The sequence below is a fragment of the Melopsittacus undulatus genome, chromosome 4 (assembly GCF_012275295.1).
Source record: "Melopsittacus undulatus isolate bMelUnd1 chromosome 4, bMelUnd1.mat.Z, whole genome shotgun sequence".
In the NCBI taxonomy this organism is placed as follows: domain Eukaryota; kingdom Metazoa; phylum Chordata; class Aves; order Psittaciformes; family Psittaculidae; genus Melopsittacus; species Melopsittacus undulatus.
The window spans coordinates 35,072,344-35,095,338 of NC_047530.1; the positions used below are offsets into that span (position 1 = coordinate 35,072,344).

The 22,995-nt window shown below is 42.7% G+C and overlaps 1 protein-coding gene across 3 annotated transcripts; it reads left to right on the forward strand.

The window, feature by feature from the left end:
• On the forward strand, nt 1-16,409 carry ALKBH1 (alkB homolog 1, histone H2A dioxygenase). 3 transcript variants are annotated; one of them, XM_034061801.1, is made up of 7 exons: nt 1-335; nt 3,109-3,217; nt 6,459-6,621; nt 9,168-9,258; nt 11,034-11,227; nt 11,778-12,021; nt 14,763-16,409. In XM_034061801.1, exons 1-7 carry the CDS (start codon nt 201-203, stop codon nt 14,844-14,846), a joined length of 1,020 nt encoding a protein of 339 aa, XP_033917692.1. In that variant the 5' UTR covers nt 1-200; the 3' UTR covers nt 14,847-16,409. The 3 variants fall into 3 exon arrangements, with proteins under 3 accessions (XP_033917692.1, XP_033917693.1, XP_005148931.3); XM_034061802.1 differs by lacking the exon at nt 14,763-16,409 and adding an exon at nt 13,687-14,756 and having other exon boundaries at nt 3-335; XM_005148874.3 differs by lacking the exon at nt 14,763-16,409 and having other exon boundaries at nt 5-335; nt 11,778-13,611.
• Nucleotides 16,410-22,995: the final 6,586 nt, after the last annotated feature.

Sequence of the window (22,995 nt, forward strand, 5' to 3'; positions counted from 1 at the left end):
GCACCGGTGTGTGCAGGAGGAGGTGATGCACACTCACTGCTCGACACCGTCCACGGAACCTCAGCCACGAAAATGTCAAAGAGCCTCCTGGAGCGACGCCCCGCTGCACGCACCGCGCTGGCCACCGCCATCTTGGGAGCTGCGACGGGAAGGGGGCTGCCAGCCCCGCCCCGGCAGTGCGCTGCGCCGCCCGCCGCGGCATGGCCAAAATGGCGGCGGCGGCCCTGACCCGGGAGGGCGGGGAGGATGCCTTCCGCCGGCTTTTTCGTTTCTACCGGCAGCGTGACGCGTCGGACCTGCGGGGCGTGGTGGACTTCTCCGTGCCGGGGGGCCAGGTAACGCCGGGCTCCTCCTGCCCCTCCCCCGCGGTGAGGGGCCGTGTGGTGTGGTGCACTGCGAGCTCCTCCCGCCCCATCCCGCTCCGCTCTCCGTGCGGTGTCGCAGTGTTTCAGCGTATGCTGCTGCAGCCTGCTTTTGTCATTTGCTGTTGTTCTTGGCTCTGGACGCGAAGTCTCTAACGCCATCTCGTTACGGTGCACGCCGGCGCTGATCCTCTGACGGGTCGCTATAACTTTTAAACGCTGGTTGCGTGGTTGGAGGTGAGCCGCTGAGGAAGGATGAGAAGCTCTGAGGGTTCCTCTGCCTGTGGATCCAGGGCCCCTTTGGACTACCTGCCCATGTCGTGCAGGCCCCTGTCCAGGGTCACAAACTGCTGTCCTCACTGCCCTGGCCAGCACACTGTCTCCTCACAGATTTACTGCTTTTGCTTATATTTGTTTATTCCCACGATGTTTAATTAGCTCTCTATGGCTCTGTACGGGGGTTTTGAAGCTTGTAATAGGACCACATGGTACTTAAGGGAAGCAAAGGAACTTGCGGGCAGAGAAAAGCAAGTCTCAGTGTTGGAGCTGACATTCTTTCCTGGACCTGATTATCCTTCTCTTGGCCTGAGAATACCTGGGTGAGGGAGCCAAGATCAGCACAGTGCACACCCAGGCTTCTTGCTGTTTTCCCTTGGTAAAGGGTCTTCTCCTGTCTTACTCCTGTATAGCAAGCAGTAGCCCTCAAGGCATGTCCAGCATTGCGGTGGATTAGGGCACACAGGCAGGAGTGCATCTCAAAGTAGTAGTTGTCATGGTTTGCTATGTCCTCAGTGATAGACAAGTGATCCTTTACACTCATTTTCTGTTTTATCACCTCACAAAAGGATACTGGATGTCTGCTGAAGTGTTGTTAACCTGGGATTTTCTGTACATGAGCCTGTATGAAATGAGTAGGGAACTTAGTTAAAATGAAATCTTCCCTAATTTTTCATAGTTCAAATGCTTAGCCTTTGCTTTTTACTGTTCCATTAAAATATATACTTTACTGTCTTTTCAGAGTAAAATTTTGGTATTGTAACGGGATATAAAACTTGACCTGTATGAAATTGTTCAAGGCGTTAGCATTAAACAAGGGATGTGTTAACATTTCAGCCTGTCTTGAGCTCACAGCAATCCTTTATCAAATAAAGGATTCCAGCATTACAGCCCTTCTGGGAAATCCAAAGTACTTCAAAGCATCACAAGCATCTGTTTCCTCTTCATACCGTTCTTTTTGTGCCCGTTACCTTTTAAGATAAGTTGATAGCTTGCTAGTGAAAGCACCTTTTATTCCTCTTTCCCTCAGGTTAAGAACATCTGGCTTTTCTCTTTAAGAAGAGCTACAGGCCAGGCAGATTGACCCAGATACTCTTGCTCCTTTTCTGTCAGGAAACTGTTTCAAGTGATTGAGTTCTTCAGTGAAGTGTGACATACCACCTGCCCCACTACCAGGCTTATTTAACTGATTCAGCACATACAGTTCTTCACCATAGAACAGCTCCTGCTCTCCAGAAGTCCTGACAGCAGCTGATGTGTAAGCAGTTTGAGAAGGCAGAGGGGTGACAGTCTTAGTTGAAGGAAGAGGCTTTCTGGGGATGCCCTGCAGGCAGGACTCTGAACTAAGCTCTTCAAAGTCGCAAAGCTGCTTTTGACAAAGAGCTGAAACATTTGATGATAAAACAGCACGTTGCCAGAGGCTGCTGCCCAGCACTGGTCTGAAGTTTCTTACAAATTCTATGTAGGTAATTTACTCAGAAGATGTTAACCAGAGCTGTCAGCCTACAGACTGATTTACACATTCAGCACTGCAGAGTCTGTGTGCAAAGGCCTTACGTTCATATATGCTTTAAGTTATCATAAACAAAGTCTTGCCTGTGTATGCCAGCTTATTCCCACAATGCCTGGCCAGTTCTTTCCTTACATGAGCTGTACTTCTCTATAGTTACATGGAGAGCTGGACTGGGGAACTAAGCCAGAACAAAGCTAACCCGCCTCTCTCTGCCATGAACTGTAAGATGATTCTCAGCCCTGAGGGAGGAAGGGAGTGGGAACACAGTGGATGAGTTTGGTTTTGACAGCAAGTGTTGGTTTATTGCGTCTTAAATACATGTGTTATTGCTACCCAAGAGAGTATGTCAAGAAAATGTGTCTTGCTAAGCCTTGAGCTGTTGGCCCTGCTGTCAAAAACAGAAGTGTCAATATGGTATTCAGGATTTGCTGGATTTCTGCATTCCTTCACACAGACAACTTTGGCCACTTGATCACTGTATTACTGCTTGTTCTATAAATTACAGAAGAGTCATCTATCCTATGGTATCACTGGCAACTTGTATTTGGAATGTTCTTTGAAGGTATGAAGTGTTATGGGTATATTGCTCTCTAATAGACATTGATAATTACTAGAATGTTTCATAAAGATGTGTCTGTACTGTGGAAATGGACAAATAGTGCCATTTTTTCCTCATTGGTATGAATTGTTTAGGGCTTGTTTTTAGTCAATGGAGGACATCTCTTCTGATCCCTAGGTACTGTGGAAACTGTAGTACAGTTTGACTCCTGCATTGAGTACATACTAGCTCTGTTAGCAGCATACCCTGTTATGGTCACAGTTGCTTAGTTTTGTGGTACAGTTGGCATTTTCACAAGACTTACTGTGGAGTATGGTAGCACTCTTTCTTATAGCTGCTGGGTTTGGATGGGTTTTATATTTCTTCCTTTTTATAACTAATCTGTTTTCTTTTGCCAGGTGGTCAGATCACAGCTCAGTATTTCGTCAGTCAGTGATCAGGATGCCTACAGAGCAGGATTACAACCAGTTAGCCAGTGGAAAGCCTATGGCCTTAAAGGTTATCCAGGTACGTATTTCTTGATTTCAGGAAAAATTAAACACAACCTTGTTCCTTTGGATTCAAGCGTCTTCCATCTTAACCCGTCTGCCCTGCCTGAAAAAGCTACTTTGGTTTGCTAAAGTGTAATTTTACGTTATTTTAAGTGCGGGAGGACAAACAAGTCAACTGAAGGGTGGAATACAGCAATATATATGAAAGTGCCTTTATATATGAAAGGCCTTTTGTTTCACAGTCTCTGATCAACCAGGCTATCCCTTGTGAGGATGGATTCCTGTTGCCCTTGATAGAGATGTTTATATTTCTATAGCATCTATTTTTCCTCAACATATATAATGAACATTAGATAAGAACCATTTTTCTGGTTCATCTGGACTGCAGTCAGTGCCTGTGTGAGTTATCATGAAGCTAGCCTGCCATTTCTGAAATGGTGGCAGCCACAGTAGTCATCTGCATGGTAATACACAGGGAATTTAATAAATTCAGGAGAAAGGCTTCCACCTCTTCTTGCCACTCTAAATTTTTTGTTCCACTTACCTGTCACATTATAGCTGCCCTCATTTGATCTCACTTGTCATTTTACATCTGTCTGTCTTTTCTAACAATTATATGGAGGGGGGTAAATCACAAGTGTTCTACTTAAGTGCATTTTTCCTCTGCTTTTGACAAAGAAAACATTTCACTAAAATGAAATGCAAATACATTAACAAATTCTCACTTGTGTTTAGAATCCAGTCTTGTGCAGACAAGAATAATATTTTATCCTTTTCCAGCTACCTTTATCCAGATATCCTAAAGCACTGTAAGATATTTAACCAACTGCCCCAATAGTCCACTAAAATAAGTTAGAATTTCTTTAGCTTGACTCTGGCGAAATGGAAACTCATTTGGTTTTGTACCCACAGTGAGCAATGAAATAAAAAACTAAGGAATCTGGGTGAATTTCTGTTGCAGTGTCTTGAGTTCTGTGAGATGTGGGCGATGCTGTATTTGCATCTTTGTAACTGACACAGTTGGTTTGATGAGAGGTTGTTCTTGTTGCTAGACATCTGCATGTCTTTCCCTTCCTCTGACTGAGGCTGGAGACTAAGTGTAAATTAATTCCTTGTGTGCCCACAAAATTTTGCTGCAATAAGAGAACTGCACTTGCTTCCTCAAGGCAGATTCCTGTGGTACATATATCCCCAAAGTAGTCCTTTTTTGCCCATTCCACTCAGACCAACTCTTTCAAGGCCAAGAGATTCAATTGTGTTGCCTTCAAAGCTTGTCTGTGATGTTCTTGAGTCAGCTCAGAATGATTGCTACAGAAAAATATCTCTTACTCTTCTCCCTCCCATGTGTGGTAAACCACTGATTTCTAGCTCTGTTTGCCTTCCCAGGAACTGTTAGTCTTGAATGTCAGTATAGAATTTTATACTAAAACTCACCAGCTATTAGAAATCTATGTTTTTTTTCTTTTCTTAACATCAGAAGCCTAGCAATAAACCACTTTTTAGTTCTTACTTTTGTAAATCTAGACTAATCTGGTTTCTTAGGAGTAAGCGAGGAAAGGTTTTGAGAGACAGGAGCATGTGCCAAGCTTCTGATACAAGAGACATAAAATTTAGATTCTTGTTCTCAACTCAGTGTGTAACTAGCCTTTGCAGGCTTCAGTTCCTTCAGTAATACCTGGTGACAATACGTACGCAGTAGAGCATAAGTTCATTGATGTAGTAAAGTGCTTTGAGAACCCCACATCAAAAGCTGCTGAAGGGAAGGGCAGTAATATTGTTCTGTTCTATGCAGAGGCCAACAGAAAGTAAATTTAATGTTCTGGCAAAGAAACTTCTTGTAACCAGACCTATCAGAAGACTGCCATAGTCTGATGGTGCAGGGAGTGGAGTGAAATGAATGACAGTACATTATTAATGCACTGAAGGCTCTTTTTCTAACTAGTTAGTTTTATCTTATGAGGTCAGTGAGATGTGCTAGCAGGAAGCTTCTTCTGTGCTTTTATTACTACTGTCATAAGGCCACAAGGCAAATTTGTATCCTGCTGAGACTCCTAGCCTTGCTTCTTCCTTTTTCATCTATTTTTGTCTCTGTTTAACTTGTTATGACCAAGAAGTTCAAAACATCACAGTAGGGCAAAACCGCGAAACCTCCTGTTCCTTTTTTATCTCCCATATCCTTATCTGACTTTGTATTTGAATTTTGTGTTGGCAAGTCTTACTGAACTGACAGTCTTTGAGAGAATGCTTTGATTCTCAGCATAGGTATAATAAAGATGAATAGCATCTTCCCTTCAGACACTCGTAAATGCTGTCAACCCTGGCCTGGAAGGAAACTCACCTTGGGTTCTGGGGAGAAAACTCCAGTGAAGAATCCTGTTAGTACTCCTAGTGATGGCAGATCTCATGTCAAGGGCTCTTGTCTGCTAAGATACAGACCAAATCAATCCATTACATCTCTGCTAATCCTCTTATTTGGGCTGCTTCTTGAACTGCGCCTGAGGTGCCTGGCTAAACGAATGTGCAGACTATCTACATGTTTATTTTTGTTGTTAATCAACAATGACTGCGAAGTATTTGCAGCAGCAGCAAGCAGTTTGGGACATTATTTGACTTTCATGCCCACTTGATGAGTATTACCATACCAAAATACAAAGATGGATACAATCAGACTTATCTGGAAATAAGCATGAAGCAGAGGAGAGGACAGCTTACATTACTAGAGGCTTGTTCAGCTCCTGTACTGCTCTCTGCAGTTCATGACACTGAAGTAGCAAGAAGAAGACTGTGTGAATTCAGAGGCAGCAATGAGGACAATTTGAAGTCTAGAAGAACTAGGCCAGAATTATTTTAACTTTGCAGGGTTCAAGACAAGAATCTTGCTGAATCATTTCAAAATCAAATTTACTCCAAAGCAATTTGCTTTATGGTTCTTACTCCTTTATCTACTGTGATCAATGATCAATATGCCTTACATAGATTAAGTCCTTTATTGTAATTTTTTTTGCTTGGACCATTGTTGGCTGCCCTCCCTGCCTTCTACCTTATGGTCACCATTTGTTTGTACTGAAAAAGTAATGAGGTTTTAACTATTCAAACCTGTTAATAAATTTCATGAGCTTACATGCAGAATTGGTGGTTATATGTCTAAGGTGTTTTTTCAGTACTCATATCCTTGGTTCCAGTTTTAGAAGAAACAAGGGAGATGCCTAATTATACTCTACCTTTTCCTTTTTTTTTTTTTCTTTCCTTGTGGTCAGGGTTTATTTTCATACTGAATCCTTTCCTTCCGGGGTGCCAGCGTCACTGGGTGAAGCAGTGTCTCAAGCTATATCCCCAGAAACCCAATGTCTGCAATTTAGACCTTCATATGGCTCCTGAGAAGACCATTGACCTGTGGGGACAGAGCAAGGAGCAGCTAAAGTAAGTCCACAGTAACTTTTGGTGATAAAAATAATGGAGTCTGAAGGTTTTAAAGACCTTTTTAATTAGTCACCTGTAAAAAATACATCAGAGAGATGCTGTTCACAGTAGATAGTCTTTTAGTTATCTGGGTATTTATCATTAGCTTTCTTATTTCACTGCTCATTTTTGATAATGAGTTCTCTACAGCTCTCATCTCCCTCAGTCTCTTTAGTAAAATTGACATGCTGAGATTTTTCTCTAAAAATATGTTTAACATCTACAAGACGTATAATGGCAAAAGCAAGGTTTGGACTTCAAAATGTTTGCACCTGAGAAGTTATGGCTCCACTTGTATTTTCCAAGCTCAGTCAGAACTAGTTACAGAAATTTAGACACTTTCTTCTGTGTTCCATCAAGGATGAAAAATGGTTCTTTGAAAGTATTGTGCATTGTGCCCGACAGCTGAAAAAGTGAGGTATTGTTACAGCTCAACAGGCTTTTCCCAGCAACACTTCCTGTGTGCACAGAGAATGATCAGAACAAAGGTTAATTTGCAGCTGAATCCAGTTCAGTTGAAAACAGGGCTTGGAAAAGTTGTGCTGGCGGTTTTATTAAGCACTTGCTGAGTCTTCAAGTGAGCGAAGTGCTGTATTGTGCTTTTTACCTGGAGAACAGCAGATCAAACTAGCCAACTTGTCTAGTGTCTAGAGTTGAGAGCCATTCAGGGAGGGGAGAAACAGAGTGCCTAACTAAATTGTTGTCTACTTCCAAGTCTGGGAACAATTTTAATGCTTTTTAAAGCCATTGGAAAGATTCATAAATGTGCTTGGGTCATGGCTTATGTGCTCTTTTCAGGATACAGGAATAACAAGGTAGGGAAAGTCTACACAGTGCCTAGAAATACATTTTATGCTCTCTTTAAAGAGTGGAGTTTGGGTATTTTCTTAAGTGCTGGTGACAAGTAAAAGCATAAAAGAGGCTAGAGCTTCCCTACAAGGGATATGTGTAACCTGTGTACAAGCAAAAAGCTGGGGGGGGATTTTATAGATGCAGTTGTTTACCAGCTTCAGACTAAAGGCCCAGCTGTTCAGTCTTGTTCTCTTTTTGAACACAATTATACCTGAATTTTTCTGTGCTTTCTTGTAGGAGCACCTGCTGCTACAGTTGTAGGAACTTGCTGTTTCCAGATACATAACACTCAAGGCTTTCCTCTCCTTAGCAATCATGTGTGAAATCACATGCAAAAATAAGGACCTACTGAGCATATTAGGGTTCCTGATGTTGTGCAAACACTCTAGCACTGTGATGAAAGTAATTGCAGTTGGCTACCCTATGACAGAGGTGGAAACTGGAAAGATGACTTTCAATAATCAGTGAGCTATGAAAAATTGCTAATGGTAAAGAAACTGGCCTTTTACTGCTGTTCCTGTTTTTTTAGCTTAGTATGGTATAGGTGAAGGGCAGAAACAACATGTATATGCAGGTAGAAATGTGCATTAAATCAGGTGCTTGGTTGAGGCTTCACCATGGCAGAACAAATATGAATCTGTTTTGTAAAAGAGGGCATGTCTTACTGAACTAATGAGGCTGTGAGAGCCAACCATTGGGTGCAACTGATGATATTGTGAGTATATTTGCCTTTCTTACTGTAACACATGACTTAGCTTGAGAAAAGAAGCTGAAATTGCTGGAATAATTGGACTAGCAGATGTGTAGCTTCCTTTTTTATTTGTTACTATCATGTTTCTATCACATTTACTATAGTTACACTTTTTATAACTTTATAAGGATTTTTTCATAGGCCATAGTAAAAGCCCCTCCCTGAGGTCTCTTCATGCCTTTACCATCATGAAGTAAGACTGGTAAATTGGTGTGTGGCTTCAGACCCCTGAGTCTCTCTGCATTAGGGTTGACACTTGAGAAGAACAGGTTTTTTTCCTTCATAGTAGTCTGGATAGGAGACACCTGCAATATAGACTTCTTGACATTACAAGAAGTGTACGGTCATAGCTAGAGCAGTCTTGCTTTTTATTGGACATCGTGTTGGTCAGTCCTCAGGACATCTTGTAAAAGTACCAAGTAGTAGAATTAGTGGTCCTTTGGAACATCATGCACCTTGATATATTTTACTGTCAGGCAAAGCATTCTCCTTTCTTGTAATTTTCCATTAAGTGCCTCGAATATTTTTCCTTTTGTTTGCAGGTTTTAGATCTTCACATATTCTGTACTTTGACATTTAGGTGCTCAAATAGTACATGCTTAATTCTGACTTACAAATCTGTACCAGTTCACTATGTCGTCTCCATCTGATAATGAGTTATATACCGTCTTGAAAATACAGGCCTTCAAACTGGCCACAGTTGGCAGGAGAGCCTATAGCTTGCAAAAGTTGCATGAAGTGAATTTTCAGGGTCTTTAGAGGAAAAAAATAATGACACTGAAAAAAGTTCAGCGTTGATTGTTTTAATAGGCTGTCACATGGATGTGTGACTCATTACTGTTTGCTGCAGTACCAGAAAACGCCTCAGAAGTTAATGCATATTCTATTCATTTTGTCTTTGCAGAAAGAAGGGCTCCAGTAAATGGGAACCCAGAAGCTTATTGGAGAAGCTGCGCTGGGTGACCCTTGGTTACCATTATAACTGGGATACTAAGGTATTAAAGCTAAATTCTTTATTTTTCTGTGCTGAAAGCACTCAGAATGGCAGACAGAGGAGGATATAATGGAATAAAATGCTTATGATCCTACAGGACAGCCTCGAAGGAAGACTGTAACAAACCATGCTTGAAAGAACATTTCAGTCTCTATTAGCTTACTGTGAAGGATTTAACAGCAAAGTCCATTGCTGCACTCTTTCCCTTGTAAGGTAACTGGTAGGATAGACACAGCTCTAGACCTGTGACTCTATTTCAGGTTAAGTGAGCATTTTTACCCTATCAAAAGGGATGGTCGCAAAAGCATTGTTAGCTACTTCAGAGCAGCCCTACGGAGAAGGACTTGGGGTGTTGGTCAATGAGAAAATGAACATGAGCCAGCTTCAGTGTGCGCTGGCAGCCCAGAAAGCAACCGTATCCTGGGCTGCATCAAAAGGAGCATGACCAGCAGGTCGAAGGAGGTGATCTGCCCCTCTACTCTGCTCTTGTTCCAACAGTTCCATGTCCTTTTTATCTTGAGGAGACCAGTACTGTACACAGTACTCCCAAGTGAGGTCTCACAAGTCCAGAGGGGGCCATGAGGACGATCAGGGGACTGGAGCACCTCCCATATGAAGACAGGCTGAGAAAGTTGGGACTGTTCAGCCTGGAGAAGAGAAGGCTGTGTGGAGATCTCATAGCAGCCTTCCAGTATCTGAAGGGGGCCTATAGGGATGCTGAAGAGGGACTCTTCTTTAGGCACTGTAATGACAGGACAAGGGGTAATGGGTTCAATCTTAAACAGGGAAAGTTTAGATTGGATATAAGGAAGAAATTCTTTACTGTGAGGGTGGTGAGGCACTGGAATGGGTTGCCCAAGGAAGTTACGAATGCTCCATCCCTGGCAGTGTTCAAGGCCAAGTTGGACAGAGCCTTGGGTGACATGGTTTAGTGTGAGGTGTCCCTGCCTATGGCAGGGGGGTTGGAACTAGATGATCTTAAGGTCCTTTTCAGCCCTAACTATTCTATGATTCTACCTAAGGTGAGAATGACCTTGAGTGCTTGAAGGCAGCTACTTCTGAGAAACTACTTTTCATAGGGGTGAGCAAGAGCAGGAAGAATCTGCTGCTGATATGACTTTGAACAAGTATAATACAGCCTCACCAAGTAACAGCTATTTTGGGGCCCTTGACCAAAATAAACTTTTTCATAAGACTGATTTAGATTGAGGCTGAAAAAGGATGGTGGAGTGAATATGCAGTCTTATCAGTATATTGCAGATACTTAACCAAATCTGCTTGCAACCTTATATTTACCATGTCAGCCTGTTATTGGGTGCCTTAATAAAAACTTAGTTATTCCCTTCCAGTCGTCTCAGAGTCACTCATGGGAGAGAGAAAAAGTAGGTTTGCAGTTGATTTCTGTTTCTTGTTCTTCCAAGTTCTGTTAAGGAGGTACAGTTGTGTCTTTCAGTTAGCAGCTTTAGATAGTAACCAAGGAGATCCTCAGGATGTTGGTACAAGCCTTAAGTACTGGTCATACTGACTTCAAGTTTGCCATCAAGATATAATGGTAACTCTACTATTAATTCTCTAGCAGTCTTAGCATGGGCCCAGAATTACATGAAGAGGTAAACTTGCTATGGTTTTGCCTATGTTGTAGTCATAAATATGATGTCCTCTGTGACTATTAGCCAAACATCTGATTTCTCATTCAATGTTTGGTTTTAATTGTATGTTTTGCTCTGATGTTCTGGATGTGGTTTGTGTTTACTTTTTTTCTTCTCCTTCCTCCAGAAGTACTCAGCAAATCACCACACTCCTTTCCCCTCAGACCTTGCGTTCCTGTCAGAACAAGTGGCTGCAGCCTGTGGATTCCGGGGTTTCCAAGCCCAAGCAGGGATCTTGAACTACTATCACTTTGACTCCTCCCTGGGAATTCATGTGGATGAGTCTGAACTAGACCATTCTCGTCCCCTTTTATCATTCAGGTGAGTCAAGGAAAGCACTCGTGTTGTGGAAGGATTGGTCTCCTTTTTTGTATAGTTGTATATGGCTCTAGGAAGTCAGTATGATGTAGTTTGCTAATTGGATGTGTAATACTCACTCTGAAGATTTGAATAGTAGGAAGCTGTAGCTCAAGGTCATAATTTTTTCTCTGAAGACTGCTTGAATAGCATGGATGTGGCACCTGTGGTGGAAGAGCTCTTTGCATGGAGCACAGTTCTGTTCTAGTAGGGTGTCAATTTGGCATTAGCAGGCAACAATGAAATAACTTGGCAGAGCTTCAAACCTGGCAAGGCAACTGCTCACACTGTCTTGAACCAAGCCGTTTAGTCCATTTTCCATGCTCACATTGTGAAGTTGTTAAAGTTGTTACTAGGAGACCCGTCTGGTTTGCTTGTTTGGGCTTTTATTTTTTGGGGTTATTTTTTTGGTTTTATAGAAGCATTTAGCTGCTAATCTTTTCTTACTGTACCTATAACTGTTCTCTATCTGAATTAGTTTTGTCTTCTTTCTCTATCCTCATACTCTCTCTAGTTTTGGGCAATCCTCGATATTTTTGCTTGGGGGCCTGAAGCGGGAGGAGGCCCCAACAGCAATGTTCATGCACAGTGGAGATATCATGGTGATGTCTGGCTTCAGTCGCCTCCTGTACCATGCTGTGCCGCGGGTCCTCCCCAACCCTGAAGGGACAGCTTTGCCTTCATGCCTGGACCAAGGACTTTCTTCAGACCTTCCCGTTGGCTCGGTCATTGAGCACAGCTCTGATGAGGACTGGCAGGTGTGTGCCAAGTACTTGCAGTCTTCCCGCATTAATATGACTATTCGGCAGGTGTTGGCTGAGGGTCAGAAATTCCCAGAGGAATCTGGGACAAAGGGAAAGGGCCAAGCACCCTCTGAAGATGGTCACCATCAGGAAAACAGCAGAACCAAGAGACATAAACCAAACACAGACAGCTGAGACCAGGTCATGCTGACATGGACTGGACAGGCATTCATATGGAATTGGGAACTAATGTATTCATACTAAGTGTCACTTGTCAGTATTGGGTTAAATAAACTTCTGCAGACTAACTCAAGTCATTTCTGCTGTAAGAAATAGGTTAAAGGAGAAAAAGAATTTAAAAGTAAAAGAAGAATGAGTTCAGGACCGGGACCCAGGAGATCAGCTCTTCTGTTGTTTTGTTGCAGACATTTATTGTAATCTGTTCTGTTTAAAATACCTGTATGTCAAAGAATTTTAAGCTTGGTACAGTGATGCTTATAAAGTATTTTGAAATTATTGGGCAGAAAGTGCTAGCAAAAGATACGTAATTGCAAAGGATTGAAGAATCCTACTGGGCTTGTGCTGCTCAGCTGAAGTGCAGGGGCAGGTATGAGTGAGAATAGGCTGCTACAGATGTGAGACCTACGTGAAGCATTTCCAAGAGGGCTAACCTCTACCACAAAAATTGGTTCAGTGATTGGAAACTAGCAGCTCCCTCAAGCAGCACCTACTATAAGCCTGCTGTAGTCCTGTGCTCTCCTCTTACCTGCTTGTACCTTCTCAGCTGCATCAGAAACTGCTCTTATGAGTAGAATGGCTTTTTTTTGCATACCTGAGATTTTAGAGAGAAACAACTGGGGCCAAGATCTACCTAGAATGGCCAGTAGCTCCTAGATGGGAGTATGTGACTGAGCCCTATATCCCCAGTATTAAAAAACTGTCCCCTCTTAAGTACCTGCAGATTATGGTCCTCCAGTCCCAAGCTAGCATCATTAAGGAACAGAATGACTTGCATTAGAAGAAATTAGTTGAAAAGTACCTAAAAAAATAGTCAGTGACTATCTCTGTCACCCAAAGATAAATATATAGAAACAAAGAAAAGCACCAGCTTTTGTGTCAGTTTTCTTTAAGGCTCAGACCTTCCTGTCTGTTTTTTAATGTTATTTTAATTGTTGGAGTGGAATGCACTATCCTTGGGGCATTTTGTTGCACTTTCCCAATGAATAAACTTAGTCAGTTTTTAAATTAAAGATCTCTATCAGTTTGGGAATAGCTTTTTTCTTCTTTTCTTTCTCTCCCTGTTAGCTATTCAGTGTATTGTTAATGCTGCCACATCCTTTGTACTGTTTCCTCCAGGCTTCTTTTGGGTACAGCCTCTGCCAGCTCTGGTAGAGGAGCCCTGTGTGTGTCTGCAGGGCTACCTAGCTTAAGGGCAGTTTAGGGTTTGTTGCACAGGTTCAGAGAGGTGTTGCCTGCAGTATCCAAGTCCTGTTCAATATGGATGTGACAGCTTTTCCTCATGGGGAAAGTGTCTGGTCTGCTTATTTCATAGCAAGCGAATGTGTATATGTTCAATTAATTCCTTATGCAACACTGCAAAGTAATTTAATGTCTAAGCTAATCAGATATAAGTTTTAAGATCTTGTTCTATACCAGAAATGTGTCCTTTCTGTGTTCTAGGCATGGTGCATTTACAGCTGAGCCCTGGGAAAGTGAATACTGTTATGCAGAGAGGTTACAACATGTCCAGAAAGGAAAGTTGACCAAGTCACAGAAAACAGCAAAGCTCCTTTAGTGGCATCTGAAGGTGGGGAAGGGATGAGGAATATCTGTTTTCCTGACAGTGAGAAGGCAGGCTGGCTGCTTCTCCCTCTTGAGAGGGAAGCAGAATCTTCCAGCTCATAGAAGACAGTCATGGAACTGGATAGTCGTGAACTGGAGCTGCTTTCTTCATGTCACAGGCTGAGGCTTAAGTTCATAGTTCTCATTTCTTTTATCTTCAGTTCCTTGCAAATACATAATAGACAAGCAATCATTTATTCCAGGATTCAGTTGTTCCTGTGATTCAAGGACAAGAAACCATACTGTTTATCCTCTGGAGTTTAAAACTGTAGTAAATGCTGCAAACATTTAGTAATTGTTCATGGGAAGTAACAAGCCCATTTAAGCCTTATGTTTAGATGCAACTGAGTTGAGAATTTGCTGACTTGCAGTCAAGATTATTTACTGCCATTGTGATTGAGAGACAGTCCTGAGCTAATTCTGTATCAGACACCCAGAAAATGAAAAGTCCATTACCCAGAAATGGGCAAATGGGAAATGATCCAGAAATAAAAAGGTCATCATCTGTGTACAAAGAGAAACAACCCTGCAGAAGGGAGGATTTCCTGAGCTGCCAGCCGAGCAGGAGCATTGGTTTTGTGACCACAGAAGAGCAGAGAACAAACGAGCAAACCACAAAACTTTGGGCTCTACATATTGGGCTTCCAGAACCCAATTTTGAGGAGGCAGCAACAGCCCTGGGAAGAAGGCAGGGAATAAAACTGCATCCAGTAATACACTCTTCTTATTTTCCTTCTATGACAGAAAGATTGGGAACCATAAACCTACTCTAAACAGCTCTCAGGCTGTGACATTGCACCTCATTTGTTTGGGGCTGTGATGACACCACAGGGTTTTTCATAGCACTCAACAGACTTTGTTTCTAGGTACCAGAAATGCTTGTCTTCATAAGACAATCTCTGTGGCTTTTACAGGACAAATCTCTGTGGCTCTACAGGACAAGAAAGGAAAGAAGCCATCTAGACCAATTTTGCAAGAAAATTAATGTAATGAGTTGATTACAGGAAGATAATCATATTCCCACCTGGAAATGAAGGATGTTGTTTACCACATGTACTCTTCATTATGTGATCTATAGCTAAAGCTAACTGTCCAACAGAGTTTAAACAACTACTGGTTTTTTATAATCAAGGGTAAAAGGAAAATCTCCAATTAAATCAAAGCACAGTGGGATGAATGCTGGAATCAGAAGAAGAAACTGCCTGTACAAACTTAAAATTTTCAGTCCCCTTGAGAGTACTAGAGAAGTTCATTGTTACAAACCCGCCTGCTGGCTAGTGCCCAAGCCAGATGTACTGCATGCCCTCTGTTTGCCAGCCAGGCAGTACTTTGTGGGCAAAGCAGTCCCTAGACCTGTGCCTGCTGCCAGAATGATTCTGATCACTGGTATTTTTCCTTTTTTAAGAACTTGTTGACATTTATTACTCGCATCAGGTGATTCTGCAGATAGTAGTAAGGTACACCTAAGCTCCTGTATTTATGCTATGTGCTCTGCTGAGCTAGTAGGTAGGGAGAAGCTAGTAGATAGGGAATACTCAGCATCACAGCATTTCACTGCCATGGCTACAGGTCCAGGTTGAATCCAGCTCACATCTTAAGGAGTGCAGAGAAGAGCAGGGATCTGTCTTCATCTGTTCATGTAAGTCATTCTCTGCATCACACCTGAAGCAGGGTAGGTTTAACAGGGAAAAGAGACTTGTTGGTGAAAAGACTTTCTTCCACTTAATTGGGATGCTACATTAATTGAGCTATAATCCAGTGTGCTTTATGCATACTTTAGTTCTTATGAAATCATAAAACTTGCCTGGGTCTGAACACATTACCTCAGAAAGTAAAGGGAAGTACATGGACTGCAGACATTAATGATCCAGAAAAATAAGTTACTGGAGACCTCAGAAGACCCATCTGTAAAAGGCCTTGTTTTTTTGGATAATCTCTACTCAAGAAGAGATTTTGAGAGAAAACCAGTGACAGCCATCCACAGTCTGCTGATGCCTCTGTAAATACTAATCATCAAAGCTGTTTGAAAACAACCTGTAACACAACACTACAGATCTGATAAAAGAGGCACAAGATGTGGCTGACTCAAACTTAGCACAGTACAAAGTAAATTCTGCTATTTATACTTAGCAAATTATAATCTCAAATACCTTGATAAAACCTTTTTTTTCTATACAAAGAATTGAACCCTCTCTTCACATATGCCCCGATAAAGTTGAGATGAGATAAAAGTTACCCCTGTGCAAGTTACAGCTTAGATCATACAAGCTGTTTCCTTGCATCATCTGATATCTGTACTTGAAGGACCACAAAAGGTGTCTGAAGGGATCTCTGGAGGTATCTAGTCCATCCTCCCCCTAGGAGCAGTGCTGTTGCCAATGGGCTACCCACATGAGGCTTAGATGTAAGAGCAGATGTATAGTCTCAATCATGAAATGTGATCTTTTCATGACTGAGACTGCCATTTCTTTTGATAATCTGTGCCAGTGTTGCCCTACTTGCCTTAAAAGACATTTTTTGTTGTCCACCCCAAGTTTCCCAAAATACAACTTCTAACCGTTTCCTCCGCCTTTTTCTTACCATCTGTTACTGCCAAGGGTTTGGTTCCACTGTCTTTGTAACTCTCCTTCAAATAATTGAAGTCTACAGTTAGACCTGCTCCCCCATAGTCTCCTCTGTGCCACATGGAAGGACCCCAGGACCCACAACATTTCCCCATAGATCATGTGCCCTGGACCCCTGACTTTCCTTGCTAGCCCTCTTCAGCACCTCTTCCTATTTCAGGTGGCACACTACTCTCTGCTAGTTCTTTTACAAAAAGGATGCCAACAACAAATGGACTCCTGGATAATAGTTCCTAAACACACTAGATCCACCAGATCCACTTAATTCCACTGGATCCTAGGCTCTGGAGTGGTTTTTTTACAGTGTTTCCTAAATAATTTTTCCTCCCCTCTACATCACAATAAAACAAAAGCGGTAGTTTTGTGAGGTGTAGAATGAATGTTCCATGGTTGCCTATGGATTTATGTTCCAGAAAAGTTGTGAGCTCTCCCTGAAGCTTTTCTTACAGCTGAGCATTTATAAGTGATTTTACCCACATGATCTCTCTAGTGTTTACTACATGCACACTATACCCTTTTCCAAAATCAAGTTATTTACAGGGTCTCTCTCCTCTAACTGGCTACCTTCTGAACCTGCAGGAACTTAAGTAGCCGTGAAATTTATGCCATTTCCCAAATCTAACTGAAACAGACCAACAGATTTCAAAGTTACTGGATTGGAAAGTGAGGACTGTTTAACACATGCACAAATCATGAGAACATAAGCCTTATTCCCTTAGGAAGCCAGGCTCAAAAGCCTACTTTTATGTTCTTCATGCAGACTTGTCTGGACTTTTGTACCACGTCCTGCTCTAAGGGGTTGTGCTCTTGGCGTCCCAGTCAAGAAAGGAACAATCTAGGATATCAGGATAATTCTAACCCAGTGAGCATCACCCACATCCAGTTCCTGCTATTTTCAGTGTCTGACCCCTTTTAGGAGGAGCTGACTATGCACAGAGTCTTTGAACAGGTTAATCAGCTAAATGCTTATATCTCCAAGATGGTAAATAAGTGTCTGGAGTACAGCAGGGAGCCAGATGCGACTTTTATTCGCAGCTAGGGCTTGTATTTAGATAGGCATCACAGAAGATATCTACCACTTCCACTACACTGGGGGACAAGGAGGGAGGGAATGAAGTCTGGAAAACCCTGCAGTAGCTTTTCCTCTCTGCAGAACAGAGAAGCATATTCTTCAGGCAGTGGGGGTTTTAAGTCTTAACTTTTGGAGGTACTTTCCATCTCAATTTTCACAAATCAGTAGGGACTATTCTGTCACTGACATTTCCCCATGTGTAGTGAACTCTCCCCTGAGCTTCCCTGTGTAGCCTTTCCCTTTTTGTGTCTGTATTCACACATCTTAGCACTGAGATTGTGCCATCCTTTACCATCACTCAATGCTAATTTCCTTATTTCAAGTATGCAGTGCTGCTGGCTGGGCTGAAGGAGGTCCCTTGCCATCCAGCTTTTCTCACCTGTTTCACTATCTCAAAGCCCCTCCAAAAGGTAGGCCAGGGCCACTGCCCCTGTAAGGCCAGAAGCAAGGTCAATTTATACCAAACTGGGGGGAAACAATTAGAAGTAAGGTAAGATGGCACTCATACTTAGGTGTGGATTTGGTACTTACAGTTTAGTGGTGGACTTAGTGTTAGGTTTATGGTTGGACTCAGTGACCTCATAGGTCTTTTCCAACCTAAATGATTTCATGATTCTATAATGTACAGCAGAACATTCTCCAAATATTCTTGTTGAAACGATGTATAGAGAATAAAAAAAGTCAGCCTAGAAGACATACTGCCTCTTTCATCTCTGATGTTGAGAAGTCAGTACTTTACCTTTGCTTTTAGCTCCCTTCTAGGTGAATTTAAAACTCATTCTGTATTTACTGAGGCAGGCCAGATAAATCAATAAAGGCCTTGGCTTTCTAGAGGTGATCATATCACCAATCATTTCTTCTCTGTTCTGCACTAAGGGCTTAGATAAGAAGGGTTTGGTTTTGTTTTCTTTTCCATTAATGGATAGGTTTCTTAATTAGGATGGGGAAAAAATGACTGCAATTTTGCTGCGGCAAATTAAAACCAAAATGAGGCAGCAAAGAGCAGGATCTGGAGGGGAGGGGGGCAATCAGAGACCGCTATTGATTTTGAAATGATGGAGGAGCCAAAGGAGAGCACATAACCTGGAAAAGGAAACTCATCTTTCAAAGCACTGTTGTTGCTTAAAACCAGTCAGTCCAGGCAGAGGTGTCAGTTGTTGAAGCTCTGGCATTAGCTTTGTTTTCAGACAGAATTCAAATTTTGGGAAGACTCACATTCATAAGAGGATGGCTCCTTAGACAGATCTTCAGACTGTGGAGCTCGGAGTCATGGGATAGAGCTGAACACAGGAAATCTGAGGGGGAGCATCGAGAAATTCTTAGTAGGCAGTAGTAAAAAAAAAAACCCAAACATTTGGGAATAGTTTCTTCCAAGGACAAAGAAAAGTGTCCTTGCTGACAGGTGAGTCAGGCAGAGGAAGGGCAGCAAATATACACCAAATATGGGACAAGCACTAAGATATAACACCGTTCTCACTCCCATTTGTTGCATAGCAGGTCCCATCTTTTCTAGAACAGAGAGAATTAATCTGGCATCATCTTTCCTTGTCTGAGTGCCTGACGCAGAGCTTTCTGCCACTCTAGTCAGCACACTTTCATATATACAGGCCTTTTCCCCCATGGCTTTTCAGATAGCATTCCTCTAAGATTAAACTCAGATGTTAGTCTGACCTTTTGTGAAATATAGCCAGCACCTGGAAAGACTGTCAGAGAACAGCACCAACCTTGTAATGACTGTTTGTCAGCTTATTTTCATTCTGCGATGAAACCTAACTTTGCAAATTACTGATTGTCAGATGTCTATGAGAGGGGGCTGGGAAGATTTTCGCTGCACTACTGCAAATAATCTGAAGCCATTCTAAATCTGACCAAATGCTTTGTGCAAATAAGCCCCTTTTTCAGCCCAGACAGCTGAAAACATGCCATAGATCCTTTCAAAGCAAAGGGTTTGTTCCACCATGTAGGAGACCTTTCTTCTATTCTTCACACTGACATTGTTCTATCATCGTAATGCTGATGACAAAAATGACATCTCTTTTGCTCCCTGTAGGACTGGCAGTTTGGAGGAGGTAGCATGTTTTTGTTCACAATCCCTTTTTCACCCTCGCTTTTTCTCTTGCCTCCAAGCAATGCTAGAACAAATGTAACAAAAATCTCTTTTCCCTGCCACCACCTCTTGTCTTTGTAGCTCAGATGCTGCCATGTTGCCTGTTCCCTGCTTGAATCCCGACTGGGGGCAACATATGTAATTAGCTGGCAAAGAGAACTCTACATTGCCTCCTAACACCCTACTCACACTTGACAACAGCAGGAGCTCCCTTCTCCAACAACTGTTTCTGTGGCTGCTCCTGCCATTGAGAGCTGCTGCTGGGTGTCAAACATGAGCACAGGGATATGATCTCCTCCAAGCTCTTCCTGGCCCAATGCTGTGATCGTACTCCAAAAGAGATCCAAGACTGGCACACTGTTTTGACGCTTCAGCACTTACCTGGGCTGCAAATGGAACCAGTTTGCAGACATCTCCTGGCTTGTGCAAGGGTGTTAGGCAACAAGGCAAGTCTGTATAATCTTATTGCTATCCTTGTCTAATCCCCTAGCAGTTCTTCCCTTCCTGCAGGACAATATGATAAGAGATAACTTAAAGAAAAGAAGGATCCCTGGTGAACAAGCATAAAGAAGTGAAGATATAGAACACTCTGATGCCTGTGGCCTACCCACTTCTGCCCATAACTGCAAGCATCACTGCACACTGTTCTGGAATGGCAGAGGCTGCGCAGTGCTGAAGGCTGCAATCCCTGGCTCCACAGATATTTAATACTTCATTTTCCTGGAATTCACACAAGAAATGCTAGTTTTACAGGTGACATGGAGCCTTCTGAGAAACCACAGGTACTATATGGGGAGTTAAGTATGCAGGTACCCAGGGTTTCATTCACTGAATAATATTTTCTACACAGAAAAGTGGGAAAGAGAGAAACATTAGTCACATACTCGCTTAACTGAGATCTAATAGCCAAGGTCAGTGCTCAGACAAGAATAGACAGTAGAAGTCTCCCATGATATATTTTTGTGATGAGAAGTTCATAGCACACAGACTGATCTATTATTGGGCTTCACTATGAAAAAATTAACTACCATGACTGTGCAAATTAGCAAATCTCTGCTGTGTGGAGACTGCTTCACCTCTAGTGAAGTGCATCTATTTGTTCTTTTGTTAGCCCTCTGCAAGATGACAATACCTGTTTGTCAGTGTCTAGCATGCTTTTCTGTGCTTTAAACAAAAACCATTAAAGGGAAAAGATGAGTACTCAAGGGAAGATGCTGTAATGGCCAGTTTGGTGAGGAAAAGCACCAGACCTTTGCCTTGAGCTGTGTTCTGCATGTCTGCAGTTACAGTAGAGCAGAAATGACATGATGACCTATCTGCTGGTCTGCAGCACCTCTCTGGTCTCCACTGGCACTTCAACCTATAGGACCAGCATAAACATCTACTTGGTTTGTTCTTTCCAGCTTTTGCATATGGGTTGTATAGTATCCATCAGTGTTCCTCTCGAAGCTAAGCATTTCCAAATATTTAAGGCCACAAAGCCTTTTCTCCTCTAAGTTTTCCCCATGGACTACAAAGCAATCATCTCCCTAAACTTTTAACTGAGAACACAGGAGAGCTATGATTCATATGGCCTCAGAGGCCCCTAAGCACTAAACCTAGTGAGCTGATGAAAGAAATAACTCCTCTGAAGATGAAAGGAGTAAGGTCTCTGAGAACACACCTTAGCTCCTGGGCTACCTGAAAGATGCAGCTGTACTTTCTTTGCCAGGTGCTACAGCGCAGGACATGCTCTGATCCAGCTGAGCAAGAACAGAAAACATACTCCATGTGGGCACTAACAACGAGTGTGAATACACTAGGTGCAAGGAGGCTTTATGTTACGGTTTGTACATTTGCCTTCTGTCTATGCTTGGAGTCTTGCAGTACTTGTTGCTGTTGAGCTTCAAGCTTCTGGTGATGCTAGGGTTGAAGCTGTTCCCTGTGATGCTTCCTAAAATACCTCTCTTGTAGTGTGGGTGTGAGCTCTTCCAACAGACAGCTCTCTGCACATGCCTAAGAACTGGCAACTGGCTCAGCCTTCACTGGTCCTGAGGACACTGTGTGGACACAGGAGCAAGAACCAAATGTATTATAGTAATTCAAACCACATCCATTCTGTCTTTGCAGCCACCATAGTACGAGGTACCAAGACAGTGGCCCCCTTCTGCTGAAAGATGGAGTATTGCAAAACCCACCCCATGTCCCAGTGTCTACCACTTCCCCATTATAGAGAGAGGGCAGCGTGGTCCTTACCTATTCTCAAAAGAGGGAGAGTTTGGGGCTTTTAGAGTAAGACAGAAACATTATTGCCTAGGAGCCTGGCATCTGGCAGGGAGAGGAAAAGTGCGGTCGCCATGGTAATTCTTTGCCTCATTTAACTGCAAAATAACCTCTTGTTACACGCAGCCATTCCCAGCACATCTGCCCTGCACACAGCACAGGCTGGGCACTGCCTGTGTATCCACACACAGAGCAACCCCCTGCCCGCAGCCACACACACACACTCTACATTCCCTGTTGTGCAACACCTTTGTCTGTATGATACACAACGTGTATGTGTTGAGCAATGCACATTCCCTCAGCTCTCTGCCATTCATATCAAATACACCTCTAGATACCTTTCCAACCTTAACTATTCCATGATTCTATGATAACCCGCCAGGCTTACAGTTCCTGCTCCTACAACTATAGGTCCCTCTGCTGGAGGCATAAGATGCTTTATAAGCACAAGATAATGAATGCTCAGCCAGCCACCAAAAGACACACCCACCCTGTTTCCCCCAGCCTTGCCACAAGAGCTTCCTACAGCTCTTGTACAGTTTATTCCTGGATACATTTTGTTTCCACGCTGTGGCATGATCAAGGAATAAATTCAGCCCTGCCTCATTCATTTTCCTCTGTTTCTGCCACTGAGAAAAGAATATCCCTGAGAGGCAGATCTGTAACAAGTGACTGTGCCTCTCCACAGTGCCAACTCACAGGACGCTGGTGGTCATGTCATTGGGTGCTCCTGACTGGACCCTGCTGCTCACGTTTCTTCATAGGTAACTAGAGGAAATCAATCAATTCCATTTCTCCTCAAAGCACCCTATGGGTTCTTGCCAGAGGGCTCAGCTCCCTGCTGATAGCAGGGAAACAGAAATCCAGAACTGCAGTAACTGATTTTACAGCATAGCAGGAGCATAGTAGATAGGGGCCGTGATCCGAGTCCCTAGCTCCTTTGTTACACAACACCAGATATCATCTTGTATCAAAAGATGAAACTCAGCTCCCACTTATGCCACCAGACACAATCTCCCAGGCTACCACTGTCACATCAGGTTCCCTCAGCAATTCCAAAAGGTGCTAGTGTGATTAAGGTT

Coding starts and splice junctions, on each gene's coding strand:
- ALKBH1 (XM_005148874.3), top strand. CDS start 201: ATGGCCAAAATGGCGGCGGCGGCCCTGACCCGGGAGGGCGGGGAGGAT. Junction 336..3,108: donor TCTCCGTGCCGGGGGGCCAG/GTAACGCCGGGC, acceptor TTCTTTTGCCAG/GTGGTCAGATCACAGCTCAG. Junction 3,218..6,458: donor TGGCCTTAAAGGTTATCCAG/GTACGTATTTCT, acceptor CCTTGTGGTCAG/GGTTTATTTTCATACTGAAT.